Source organism: Typopeltis vanoorti, chromosome 10 (assembly GCF_054136105.1).
Source record: "Typopeltis vanoorti isolate ZY-2024b chromosome 10, IOZ_Tvanoo_1.0, whole genome shotgun sequence".
Classification (NCBI taxonomy): domain Eukaryota; kingdom Metazoa; phylum Arthropoda; class Arachnida; order Uropygi; family Thelyphonidae; genus Typopeltis; species Typopeltis vanoorti.
In genome coordinates this window covers 87,026,014-87,039,186 of record NC_143558.1, presented here as the reverse complement: position 1 = coordinate 87,039,186, position 13,173 = coordinate 87,026,014, and the positions used below count along the sequence as shown (strand labels likewise).

General features: G+C 35.3%; 1 protein-coding gene across 2 annotated transcripts in view; it reads right to left on the bottom strand.

Moving 5' to 3' along the window:
• Positions 1 to 13,173, bottom strand: part of LOC150102568 (golgin subfamily A member 5-like) — a 358,953-nt gene that overhangs the window by 234,115 nt on the left and 111,665 nt on the right. For both annotated transcript variants that reach the window (XM_090399729.1, XM_090399728.1), the window contains exon 5: positions 10,130 to 10,247. In XM_090399729.1, coding sequence (XP_090255855.1) covers positions 10,130 to 10,247 — 118 coding nt within the window. The remainder of the gene's footprint in view (positions 1 to 10,129; positions 10,248 to 13,173) is intronic.

Genomic DNA, 13,173 nt, shown 5'->3' with positions numbered 1-13,173 from the left:
AATAAAGTTAACGAATGATAATATAGAAGACAAGTCAAAAGAAATCAATAGACAGATCAAAAGAAATAAAGATTCATAGAAACATTACAATGGCAAAGAAAGATAGAAATTTAAACATGGTGCAAAAATAGGCATGTATTATAATGGTATGTGCACGAAGGCACTAACAAAAGCAAATGAGCTCATTTGCTTTTGTTAGTGCCTGCGTGCACATACCATATCTGTATGTTCCTGAAGATGGCAATGTGACGTTGCCGAAATATTGAAGGTATTCATTAAAGTTTCCTTTAATTAATATCCGTTTTATGCATTGTAAATTAAGTTAATTACAAGTTATGTTAATGTACTGATATGCCTTTGATACTTAGGCAAAAATTTTAGATCTAATAATACTTTCATGTAAGTTTGAGTTTCCCTCTTTAATTTTTTACAAACATGGCAGCTTATACCCATACTGAAGCAAAAAATCAAGAATAGCCAGGAATTAACCAGCATTCACATGTACAAAAAGCTCGTTCACTGCATCATTTTAAAAAAAATGCCCAAGGAAAGGAATGCTTTTCTTGGGGGCATAGAAAAATAACAAATAGAGAAGGAATCAGAAAACTGCAGGAGATAAAAGCTTTGAACAATATTCCTATAAAAATATAAGGCTGAATTGGATGGGAACGTGATACTTCAACATCTGCTTAAATTAATATTTGAGAGAAAACTAAAAAGAAGAAGCAAAATATTATTCTTTGGCATAAATATTATGCCAAAGAATAATATTTATCTAGTAACTGAAAGTAGAAGCCACCAGGCTTCTACTTGAAATTGTTAGATGACAGTACTGCTTGGAGAGGAATGGTGAAAGATGCTATCAACCAACAAGCCAATGGATTGAGGGAGTCAGAGATATAGTAATTAAGATATTAGTTAGATAAATGATATGTGATTGGCACTGTTGAATACAATGGTATTATTGTACAGGGTGGCCATAAAATAACTTTCCGTCTTTGGGGGCATCTGTAGCTAAAACCAATAAACGGAATGAAAAAATTTTTATATTGAGACTTTTGAAGGTATGGGGAGATGGTTACTGCAAAAAAAAGATTTAGTACCAAAATTCGCCGGTAGGGGATATTTTGGCACTGATGGAGCCGAAAACAAGCAGATAATTACATTAAAGGCAGATAAAATGGAATAATAACATTTCTACGGTGTAAGTGACAGCTGCATCACTCATTCCAGCTGGATATGTGGCGCGTTACAATGATAATAAGAATAATAATAATTAAACTAAAACAACAACTTGCGCGAGACAAAGAAATTAATGTAGTGATTGAACTCACAGGAAATAATGTTTTATTCATTAGAATCTGGGTCCCCGGACCACATACACGATTTTCAATGTGCTGACCTTTTTTGTGTACAACAAACTGCATCCGGTGTGCGACATGCCCTACAGTTGAGCATAAGGAGTCAGATTGGATGTTCATAATAGCCAGTAAAATTTGCATAATCCTTTTTACCTGCGTTTACTGCAAATATTTGACTGTTTTTGGCTTTTGCCAGTGCCAAAATTTCCCCTATCGGCTACTTTTGGTACTAAATCTTTTTTTTGCGGAAATCATCTCCCCATGCCTTCAAAAGTCTCAATATAAAATTTGGTCTCATTCCATTTATTGGTTTTAGTTACAGATGCCTCCAAAGAAGGAAAGTTATTTTATGGCCACCTTGTATTGTGTATACAAAATAATATAGTAATAAAACACAATTTAAAAAAAAAAAAGATGAGAATAAAAGCAAAAGAAGAGTAGTTATAAATGTGAATAAGCAAAATCCAATCTGAAGCTGGAGACAAAGACAATTTTATTTATCAATTTTGTCAGAAAACTGATATTAAATAACACAAGTATATATACAATCCAACATACATGAGAGAGGGGGGGGGGGGTTAATTTTTAATCCATCATGCCAGACCACAGCAATGATAGAACAGGAGATGCAGGTTTTTATTATTATCATTCAGAACGTCCATGAAATCACAAGACTCACTGTGGGAGATCTATCCTAGACAATATGAAGTGTATCAAACCAATTCATTTGCTGTTCATGCTCTTACCATCCTATCAGGCAAATGCATTCCTAGTTCTATGTGTATACAAAATAATATATTAATTAAAAACAGTTTAAAAAAAAAGATGAGAATTAAAGGAAAACAAAAGTACAGCTAGGTTGCGTTTAATACGAGTTCGAATAATGTGATATTCAATTTAGTGCAAATTGTGCAAGGATACCAGGTCACATTTAATACAAACCAAAATTCAGTTAATAAGAGGCTAGAGTATGCACAGTTCGGTTTGCCGAGTTACTGTTAGGGTATTAGATGCTGCTACTTCAGACTTCATATTAGTTTTCATGATTTGTTTTAATAATTTTTAAGAAGTACCCTTAACAAAATGGACAAAAGGAAGATTCCTTCAGATAAAAACATTACATGTATAAAAAAATAGTCTAGTTATTACGTTTAAGAAAAAATTTGATGTGATTGAACGCCATGAATGTGGTCATGGCAACTCTAAAATAGGACCGGATGTCAGAATGCCTGAATCTACGGTACAGAATATTTCAAAACCTGCAGGTGAAATAAAAGAAAAAAGGGAAGTTATATAAGCTTTTTGCACATCTACAAGGAATAAACATGTTACTATGATAGAAGTGGAGCGTCTCAACTGTATGACTGGAGATTGCAATCAAAAACTCATTCCACTTGTAGAGCAGCCATTCAGACAAAAGCTTTAAATTTGTTTAAGATAGTGAAATGGAAAAAAAATAAAGTATGAGAAACTTTTAATGGAAGTGTTAGTTTGACTGATAACTAAATATCCTGATGTTTAAAAAAATAATCGAAGATTGTGGATACATTGATCAACAAATATTTAAAGTGGATGAAACCATTTATTCTGGAAAAGGATGCCTTCCAGAAATTACATTTATAAGAAAGGAGAAATAGTTCAGTACACTGCTAAAATATTTTGAGACAAGAAAGATGTTTTTGTCAGTGTATGCTTACCTTACGGAATGATAAGAATTTTTTTTTGCTTTTATTTTGCTCTTTTAATAACAAATATAAATTATAAGTATATTATTTTTATCCTTCACTGTAATATTTTGTTAATAAACATAAACACTTTTCCATTGCTTATTTCCATCAAGCTGCAATCAATTACCATATTTTACAAATAATTATAAGTTTGAATAATACGAACACTTCATGAGATTCATTATGCACTAATTTTGAGACCTACCTGTAGTTATAAATGTAAATATGCAAAATACAATCTGAGGCCAGAGAGGACAATTTTTTATCTATCAGTTGTTTTGTCAGAAAACTGATGTTAAATATCACAGGTATATATAGGCTTAAAAAAATGTGAGAGATTATGCGAACAATCACAATTCAAGTTACATGAGTTGGGAGAGGGAGAATATTTAAGTTTTAATCCACCAGTTGTCAGACTGCAGTGATGACATCATAGGAGATGCAGGTTTTTATTATTATTATCATCTTCATTCAGGACCTCCATGTCACAAGATTCATAATAGAAAACCCATCCTAGACCATACAGTCTATCATGCCAATCCTTGAACTCATTCAATGTTCGTGCTCTTACCACACTATCAGGCAATGCATTCCACAGTTCAACCATCCTCCATGCAAAGAAACCACTCTTCACCCACTTATTCACAACTTCCTTTTGCAACTTCCAAGGATAATCCCTTTTCTACCATATGAAATAATTCCCCAGTGTCAACTCCAACTACCTTCAACAGTTTAAATGTCTCAATCATATCTTCCTCTCCCTCTTCTATCCAACAAACTATGCAGTCCTCATTCCCTCAGTCTATCCTCATAATTAACATTACTATTTTTGTTATCTGCCTCTGTACTCTTTCCTAGGTTCATTTATCCCCTTCAAATTCTGGAGACCAAATCTCAGCACAATAATCCATGTGTAGTCTGATCAGGGCTTTATACAATGGAATCGCATATCTTCTATCTCTGCTGGTCAGTGTCCTTCTCACTATTGCAACAATCCTTTGTGCTGCCTTCACCACTTTTGCAATATGTCAAGTTTCTATCAATAATCACCCACAATCCCTTGCCTTCCCCCACTTCTGCAAGTACAATTCCTCCAACAAAGTATGCAGCCTCCCAATATATCCCAAACTTTACCCTTAGTTCAATTAAATTGATATCCCCCATTCATTTGCTCATCTGTCCATCTTATTCAAATCCTCATGAAGGGCTACCACATCTCTACTGTTACTAATACCTTTTCCCAACTTCACATCATCTGCAACTAAAATATTGTTGATATAAAGGTTAAACGACACAGAAGGTCAGAGTACATTGTACCCTTCCACTTCCTTAATAGCACTCCCTGATACACAACTTTCTGATATCCATCAGACAGCCAATCCACAATCCAAATCACTAACTTGACACCTAATAAGTAGCTGAAATGTTTTACTTGTTCTATAAGTTCTCCATTCACAATGCAGATAATATTTTCAATGTTTCTGCCTATTTTCATTGTCTTTGTCTTTTTTAATGCTGACCTTCATACCATATCTATTACAACAGTTATTCAATTTAGTCATGGAATCTTGCAGACTTGCAGTGGATTTATTTAGAAGTATAATATCATCTGCATAAAGCAAAGATTCGAGATTAACACCTCCAATTTTGATATCAGGTTTAATACCAGGTCATCTCATCAGAGGATGTAATTATAACTGAGGTGTCAAATCATCCACCAATTGGTGAGGGTGACCATGAGGTGATTACCTGGATGGTTGACAACAGTGCGAGGACCTCTGTGAGAAAAGGGTATATGTGGAACTACAAGGGAGGCGATTATGAAGGGCTCAGGAGACAGCTTGCGGGTGTAGCATGGAATGAGGAGTTAGCTGGAAAAGAGATCAATGCAGTTTAGGGGATTTTCAAAAACTGTTTAGTAGATGCAATGTCTAAATGTATTCCAAGGGTGAGAAGGTTAAATAAGGTGGGTGTGAGATGGATGAATAAAGAGATTAAGCATGCGATACAGAAAAAAAGGGCATTGTGGAGGCAGCATAAGAGAAGTGGAAATAACCAATTCCACGAGGTCTACAAAGACCAAACAAGGAGGGTGACTTGGTTGGTGAGGGTAGCTAAAGAGAGGTATGAACAGCAGTTGGCTAATGAAGCCAAAATGAATCTTAAGGAGTTCTTTCGATATGTAGCCAGCAAAAGAAAGAATAATTATGGAAGGATGACATTGACTGGAGAAAATGGTATAGACAGCTGATGCAAAATGTGTGGTGAAGATACTTAATGAGCAGTTCATAAAGATCTTTCAATCTTGTGAATGTGACTTCATGGAGGGATTGAGAGCAGTTGATGATGGGGAGAAGAGACTGACTGTAGGTGAGCAAGAGGTTTATGGGAGTTGAGTAAACTAGATGTTAATAAGGCTGTGGGACTTGATAATATATCACCACGTATTCTGAAAGAATGTGCCAGGGAGTTGACACCTGCTTGACATATTTTTTTAAAATGAGTCTTGAACTCGGTCAAGTTCCAAAGGAGTGGAAGGAGGGCAAGACTCTGCCATTTCATAAAGGAGGTGATCGAACTCAAGCATCAAACTATAGGCCTATCTGTGTGCCAGGTGTTGTGGTTAAGTTGTTGGAGAAGCTTGTGAGACTAGGATCCAGAGTTGGGTTGATAACAATGGTATTACATTTGATGGACAGCATGGCTTTGCTAAAGGGAGGTCATGTTTTAGTAATCTACTTACTTATTACAATAAAGTGACTGCTTCCTTGGACAGAGGAAAAGGATACACAGTAATATACTTGTATTTCGCAAATGCTTTTGATAGAGTACCTCATGATAAGTTGACAGTCAAACTAGAGCAGATGGGGTAGTATATTAGATTGGTGCATTGAATTGGAGACTGGCTATCTGATAGATATCAACAAGTTATGTATGGGGAAGCGATACCCAGGAAAAGGAAAGTCACTAGTGGAGTGCCTCAGGTGTCTGTTTTAGGTCCACTGCTGTTTGACTTGTATATTAATGATATAGGTGAAGATTTGGATGGAGATATTCAGCTGTTTGCAGATGATGAGAAGTTGGGACAAACGATGAGGTGTAGCGAAGATGTTGTGGCTTTACAGGAAGACTTGAATAGATTGAGTGATTGGGCACGGAAATGGGGATGCGAGTTCAATGTTGCAAAATGTAAGGTTTTAAAATTTGGAAAACAAAGATGGGATGCAGAATTTATGCTTGGGGAGAATATATTGTTGGAGGTAGAGGAAATAAGAGATCTGGGGGTGACAGTGGATAAGGATCTAAAATTTAGGGGACACATCGCCAAAATTGTAAAGACAACACAAAGGCTTCTGGGAATGATGCAGAGGAAACTGATGTGTAGAAGTAGGGAGATTCTTGTTCCATTATATAAGGCTTTGATTAGGCCACACATGGACTATTACCCAGATTTGGTCACCGAATTTTCAGAAGGATGAAGAGATGGTGGAAAGGGTCCAAAGGAGACTGACAAAGGTAGTTTCTGATCTCTGGAATGTCGAGTATGAGGAAAGATTGAGAAGATGTAATTTGCAGAGTCTGGTGGACAGGAGGAAGAGGGGAGATATAATAGAGACCTATAGGATCAATGCTGGAGAAGTTTTACAGAGAATAGTGGGGATCAGGGGAGAACCAGAGGTCATCCCTGGACACGGTATAAAGAGGGTGTGAGTAGGGGAGTGAGAGGCAGGTTTTTTTTGTGCTGAGTTGTGAATGATTGGAATGCCTTGCCTGAGAATGTGGTGTCTGCAAAGAGTTTGAATGTGTCTAAAACATGGTATGATGAGCTGTGTGTGTGTGTGATAAAAGGACCTCCCAGATGAGTTTGATTCCATGAGGTCTTGGGGTAGTAATAATAATAATACCACTTTCCTTCATAATGTGATCCATATAGATAATGAATAGGAGAGAAGATAATGTACATCTGTGTCTAACACCAGATTTAAGATAAAACCATCTTCCTGTACTTCATTCAATTCTAACTGCTGACTTACAACTCAAATAAAGACTAAGTATTGCTTGATATAATGCTCCATTAACACCATATAACTGTAGAATAGCTACACTCATGGCACTCTGTCATAATCCTTTTCCAGATCTACAAAACTTAAATACAGATCTTTGTTATATTCCCATGATTTCTCAACTATCTGTCGTAAAGTGAAAATCTGAGCCTCTATTTGGCCTGAATCCAGCTTGTTCTTCACCAAACTTCTCTTCCACAATCCTTCTCAACCGTTTCTTAAGTATACTTGCATATATCTTACCAGAAACACACTCAGTAATGAAATGGCTCTGTAATTCTCACATTCAGTTTTATTTCCCTTTTTATATATGGGCACTATTAGAGCTATACTCCAATCATCTGGAATTCATCCTTCTGTCCAGGCCTTCTGAACTATGCAGTAGAACCACTGAACAACTTTTATACCTCCAAATTTGAGCATTTCTGGTCGAATATCATCTACTCCTACTCTTTCCACATTTCAAACCTTTGTTGGCTTTTTCTACTTCAAGTATGGATATGTATTCCTGACTGCATGCCTGGTCAGTGTTTTTTACTACTGTGCTGTCATCACTGCTTCTTTCATTTAGCAGTTTTTCAAAGTTGATATTTATTTTCTTTGTTCTTACCAAAGTCCTCCCATGACTTTTGTTTAGCTAGTTTTATACAGTTTTTAGCTTCCTTACATTTGTCTCTGTACTCTCTAAGAGCACAAGCTGACTTATTTGCCAGGAACTTTTGATATGCTTTCTTCTTTTCCTTCACTGCCTCTTTAGCTTCCTGTGTCCACCATGGAGTTCTGATTTTTCTATCCTTGCACACAACCTCACCACATGCCTCTCTGGCTGAATCAATCAGTGTTTTCTTCAGGGCTTGCCACTGAATCTCCAAAGTTTGGTTCCTGCTCTCAAACTCTTTTATTTTTTCTTGAATAATATTTGTGTCTTTTAGTCTACAGTTCACATCTGAGAGCTACTCAACTTTTATTCGCTTTAAAACTTTCTTACATGTTGTTCTTTTCAATATGAAATTCAATTTTATCCTGCTCAAGACTAAATGGTGATCACTTCTGATTTCAAATCCTCTGTACACTCTGGTATCCTGCACCAGTGGGAAAACATCACTATCAACAATAACACGGTCAATGAGACTTTTCTTATTCCTTGCCTCTTCTCTCCATGTGAATTTGTGCACATTTTTATGTTGGAACATGGTGTTAGTAATAACCAGTCCATGTCCTGAGCAGAAATCCAAAAGGTATTTGCCATTATTATTAGCTTTGCTCTTTTCTCCCAATTTTCCCAAAATATTTTTGTATGTCTGACAATCATTTCCTACTCTGCTATTTAGATCCCCAACAAGGACTTAGTCAAAACACTAAATTAGCTGTATACAAGACAGTTTTTAAACCAATTTCACCAAAGACTAGCGACAGCAGATATGAGAGTTCTGAGAAAGATTAGGGGCATGAACAGATGGAATAAATGGCAATATCATATTAAAAACGAGGATATTAGGAAAGAACTTGATATTGTCAGCATCCAGGAATGCATTAGCAGAGCTAATCTCAGGTGGTATGGTCACTTAAGCAGGATGGGAGAGGAAAGATTAGCAAAACAAGTGTTCTCTGCCAGGTTGGCAGGAAAAAGACCCAGAGGAAGACCAAGATATAGGTGGATTGATACAGTAAAAAGTGCCATAGAAAACAGAAATATAAGACCTGATAATATTGGAGTCTTGACATTTAAGACTGATTTGGAGGAAAATTGTAGATAGGAAATTAGTAATGATGTAAATTTTTAATGTAGCACTATCGTATCCTGTACACCCCTTGAAGGTATATATCAGGAATTTGATGATGAGGTATGGTATCTAAATTTTTATAGTTCATATCTTTTCCATAATACAATTATGTTTCTTTGTCATGCAATCTCACTTGTCCTCGATACACATATATGTGAAACCTTGTTTCATTACTAAAATTAAAAACCTTCATGTTTTAACATTTCTCCTTGGAGAAATTTACACCGTAAGAATAATTTATCTCATCTCATCTTCCTTTTACCCTCTTTTACCTTGCGGTGTCGAGGGTTTATTAATCATCGGACCTCAAACCGTGCACAGGATAAGGTGGTCAGCCCTACGCCCTGGTGTAGCCTATGTCCTGTAGTGTTGAGTTCTCAAGGCTGGTTTGCCTGCTTTGCAGGATGAAAAACCTTAGGATAAACTGGGAAAAACCCTACTGTCCATGCCCAAGACTGGCTAACTTGGCTATGGCTGAGGAAGATCCTTCAGCTCCTCACGTCATGAACGGGAATTGAACCTCAGACACTCCTTCCCCAGGCATATGGTTGCGAAGCAGACGGCCAGTAGGCTAACCGAGTGGACATTATTAATCTCATTAAGCAATATTATCAAGACACAAAAGCAAGAATATCTTATTACAAATGAAAAAATGGTATTCAACTATTTTTTTCTTATTTCATTACTAATCTACAAAAAAAAATTTACTGTTGCAAGTACAACTGAATATATCAGATAAATTGATAAATTTATCATAGCATTCTCTCAATTGTCAACCCTTCAAATGATTAAACTTTCAATGAACTAACTTTTCAGTGAGCTGGGGTGTTAACAGACTTCTGGTACAGCACTATGAAATTATACCTTCAGTTATCCTTCCAGCAAATTGCTTTCTTTCTGTGGTTGAATAATCGGGGATTTACATTCTCATAAGTCATAATAAGTTATTTCCTGAATTATATGACTGTTGCTTATAACAGTAAAAATTACTTAAATTATAAAACAAAATAGATATTTGAGCCCATTCTCAAATTTATATATCACATTTCTTTTGCTCTGCTATGAAAAATTTCAGTCCTTCCAACACTTTAAGCTACTTGCAACCAAACATGGAATCCATAACCCAAAGTTTTAAAATTCTTGCAATAATGAAAACAAAGCTTACTATGATAATTATGCAAAAACCATTTTACCTGAGCAAGCTGATAAATATGTTGTTCATTTCTGAAAGATTTTTCAGCTTGCTGTACTAGATCTTTCATAGTTTCAGGTGCCTGGTTACACAATACAGCATCATAGGAGTCATTTGTCCTGTAATATCAATTAAGTAAAAGAAGAACTTAAAGATTTTTTAAAAGTATTGAAAAATAAATCATAACACACTAAAACGTAATCTTTGGATACTTAAAATATTCACTAAAATAAATCCAAAAAATCCAAAAAAAAAACAAGAGGTTGATATTAAGTCAATTTTTTACAAAGTTACTTAAAAATCTCGAAAACACATTTTCTATTTTCTAACAAAAAAAAAAGAAAAAACTGTAATAACAAAATATATATATATATATATATTAGTCTGCACGGTTAGCCTAGTGGCTATGCACTTCACAACCATATGCCTGGGAAAGGCGTGTCCTGGGTTCGATTCCAGTTGCCAACATGAGGAACTTAAGGATCTTTCTCAGATACAAGTGTTAAGGATCGTTTCAGACATAGCTAAGTTAGCTGGTCTTAGGAATTGACAGCAGGGTTTTTCTCCTCAGTTTATCTGGGGGGTTTTCCTCCTGCAAGCATTTTCCTCTCCTAGAGTGATATCAAGAAAAGAAAGCTCATCTTGCCTAGAGATTTGGATATTGTCAAAGGTAAGGATGGGAGAATATGATTTTTTTTTTTTTTTTTTGTATGAAATGAGGTAGAATTGTGTTTTGCAAGCGATGAAATTGACAAGAGCTAAAAATTCACACATATACCACAGTAATTAAATCTTAATAATATGTAGATATTTCTACATATTATTATTCATCTTAAGACATCATCATCAGTACAGTTATTACAAACAATACTAGGAATTACATTCAAAGGAACAGTAAGTGCATGCTTACATTGGAATCCTTCTGTGTGTACAGTATCGTGTTTGAGGAATTTAAAAAAAAAAAAAAAATTGGCTGTAATTTAAAATTAAATTAAAATATATCTGTTAAATTTATGACCTATTTCTGACCAACTCACCCCAGCTACTTTCACACAGGCATTTAGTATCTGTTGCATGCAACTACTTTAAATATTTCCACGGTAATGTTCATCAGAACTAGCATCAATAATTCCCTCATTCTTGCTAACAAATTCATAGAAACACATGCAGCTGCCACCCAACATGCCTTCACAGTCCAGCTGTTAACCCACAGAACAAGTTTCTTCTTTTCTCTTTCATTCCTGCTGCTGTTACAATGCAGAACATTCTCACCTTCTATGTATTTTCCAAAAAAAAGCAACGCACAGGCTTTTAAATGTAATGTGAATAAGTACTTCCTTATTCAAAATTCTTGCCACGTATGGTGCTAACATACTGTAGGTTGACCAGCCAACTAACTTTTTTGTATATGTGCCTAACATAAATACATATACCTGAGTTACAACTGTAAAGACAGCTGAAGTAATAAACAAATATAACTTCTATAACTTTGTGCATTAGTGATATAGGAAATGATTTAAGAGGAAATATCTTGTGAAGGGAAGCATCATATTCTTTGATATTGCCAAATTGATAGAGCAGTAATTAATATAATGATGTGCATACTAGTGGTATGGGCCAGAAGATAATGGTTACTAGTTTAATGTAGTATAGTGCAAGGTTATACATTTTGAGCAAAATGATTACAAGCTATGTACTACATTAATGGACTGCAGAAAACTGTTGATGCTAGAGATTTCAGAGGTGACTGTAGGGAGTAGATGTTTAGAAAGATGTTGCAAAGTGCCTTGAATAGCTAATTGAATTATTTGAATGTTGAAGAAACCACTGGCAAATGATAGGGATATGGTTTGCCAGTAATAAAGAAGCTATTATCCATGTTTATAAGGTAAGTTCACATTGGAACTCTTGTGCACAGATGTGATCATTTATGTTCCTTGGAATGAGGAAGTGGTGGAGAGGATGGAGAGGCAAGTGTCCAAGATATTGACTAATCTATAGAATGCTCCCTATGAGGATGGATTTGAAGGGTTGTGGATTGAAAAGTGTGGTTGAGAGATAGAACAGAAGGAATATGATATAAACATACAAGTTATTATTAAAGGTTTTATAGGATTGACACAGAAGAAACTTTTCTGTGCATAGCAGGAAAGAAGTTAGCAAAGGCATGAAATTTTTTGCTTAGAGTATGGTAAATGGGTGATGGGTTACATCAGTTGCAAGTGCTTTGTCAATGAATGAGCTCAAGAAGAAATATGATAGGTATTATCTGAATAATAGTTAGTGTGGGCCTCCCACGATGAGTTTTTGAGTCCACAGAAATGCTGAAAAAATAATAGTACTAATAAATTGTTATGACTTCTTGGCCAAGAAAATTTCATCCTTATATCAGTCGGTATGTAATATTTACTCTTTCATCTCATGTTCTCTTTTATATATTAAACTCGGGTAGTCATTCACTGCCAAATAATTTGATTTCATATAAATTTAATTAATGCCTTGATAGAGTGATTAATTCTTTCTGCATGGTGTTAGTGTATATATTTTCTGAATATATCATTTGGACCTGACCTGATCTTCCAGGATAATAAACACCCTTCCCCCTCAAACTGCATAAATTCACCTTACTTTGAAAGTTCCTTATGTGATGAGATTCAACTTGGTTCTTTTTAAACAAAGTTTATAATGAGGCACTTTTTCCATTTGGCTGTGTGTGCTTTTGAGAATATGTTTTGTTAACAGCAAAAAAAATTCTCAAAATTATTTTCTCTTTTTGAAGTCTTCAGCTAATATCTGAATGGGACTTTATATTGAGCAACATATAGCTATATTTTAGTTATTGTCAGTAGTTGGAATTGGAGGTATACAGGAAAATGGTTGGATGTAAAATCAGCTATGAGATGAGGGTACATACTTTTGTACCCTCATCTCATAGCTGTTATTTGTCATCTGTGATCTGGATCACATTATGAAGGAAAATGGCATTAAATCTAATATGAAAATTGAAGATGTTAATGTCAGCTCTTTACTTTATGCAGGTGATGT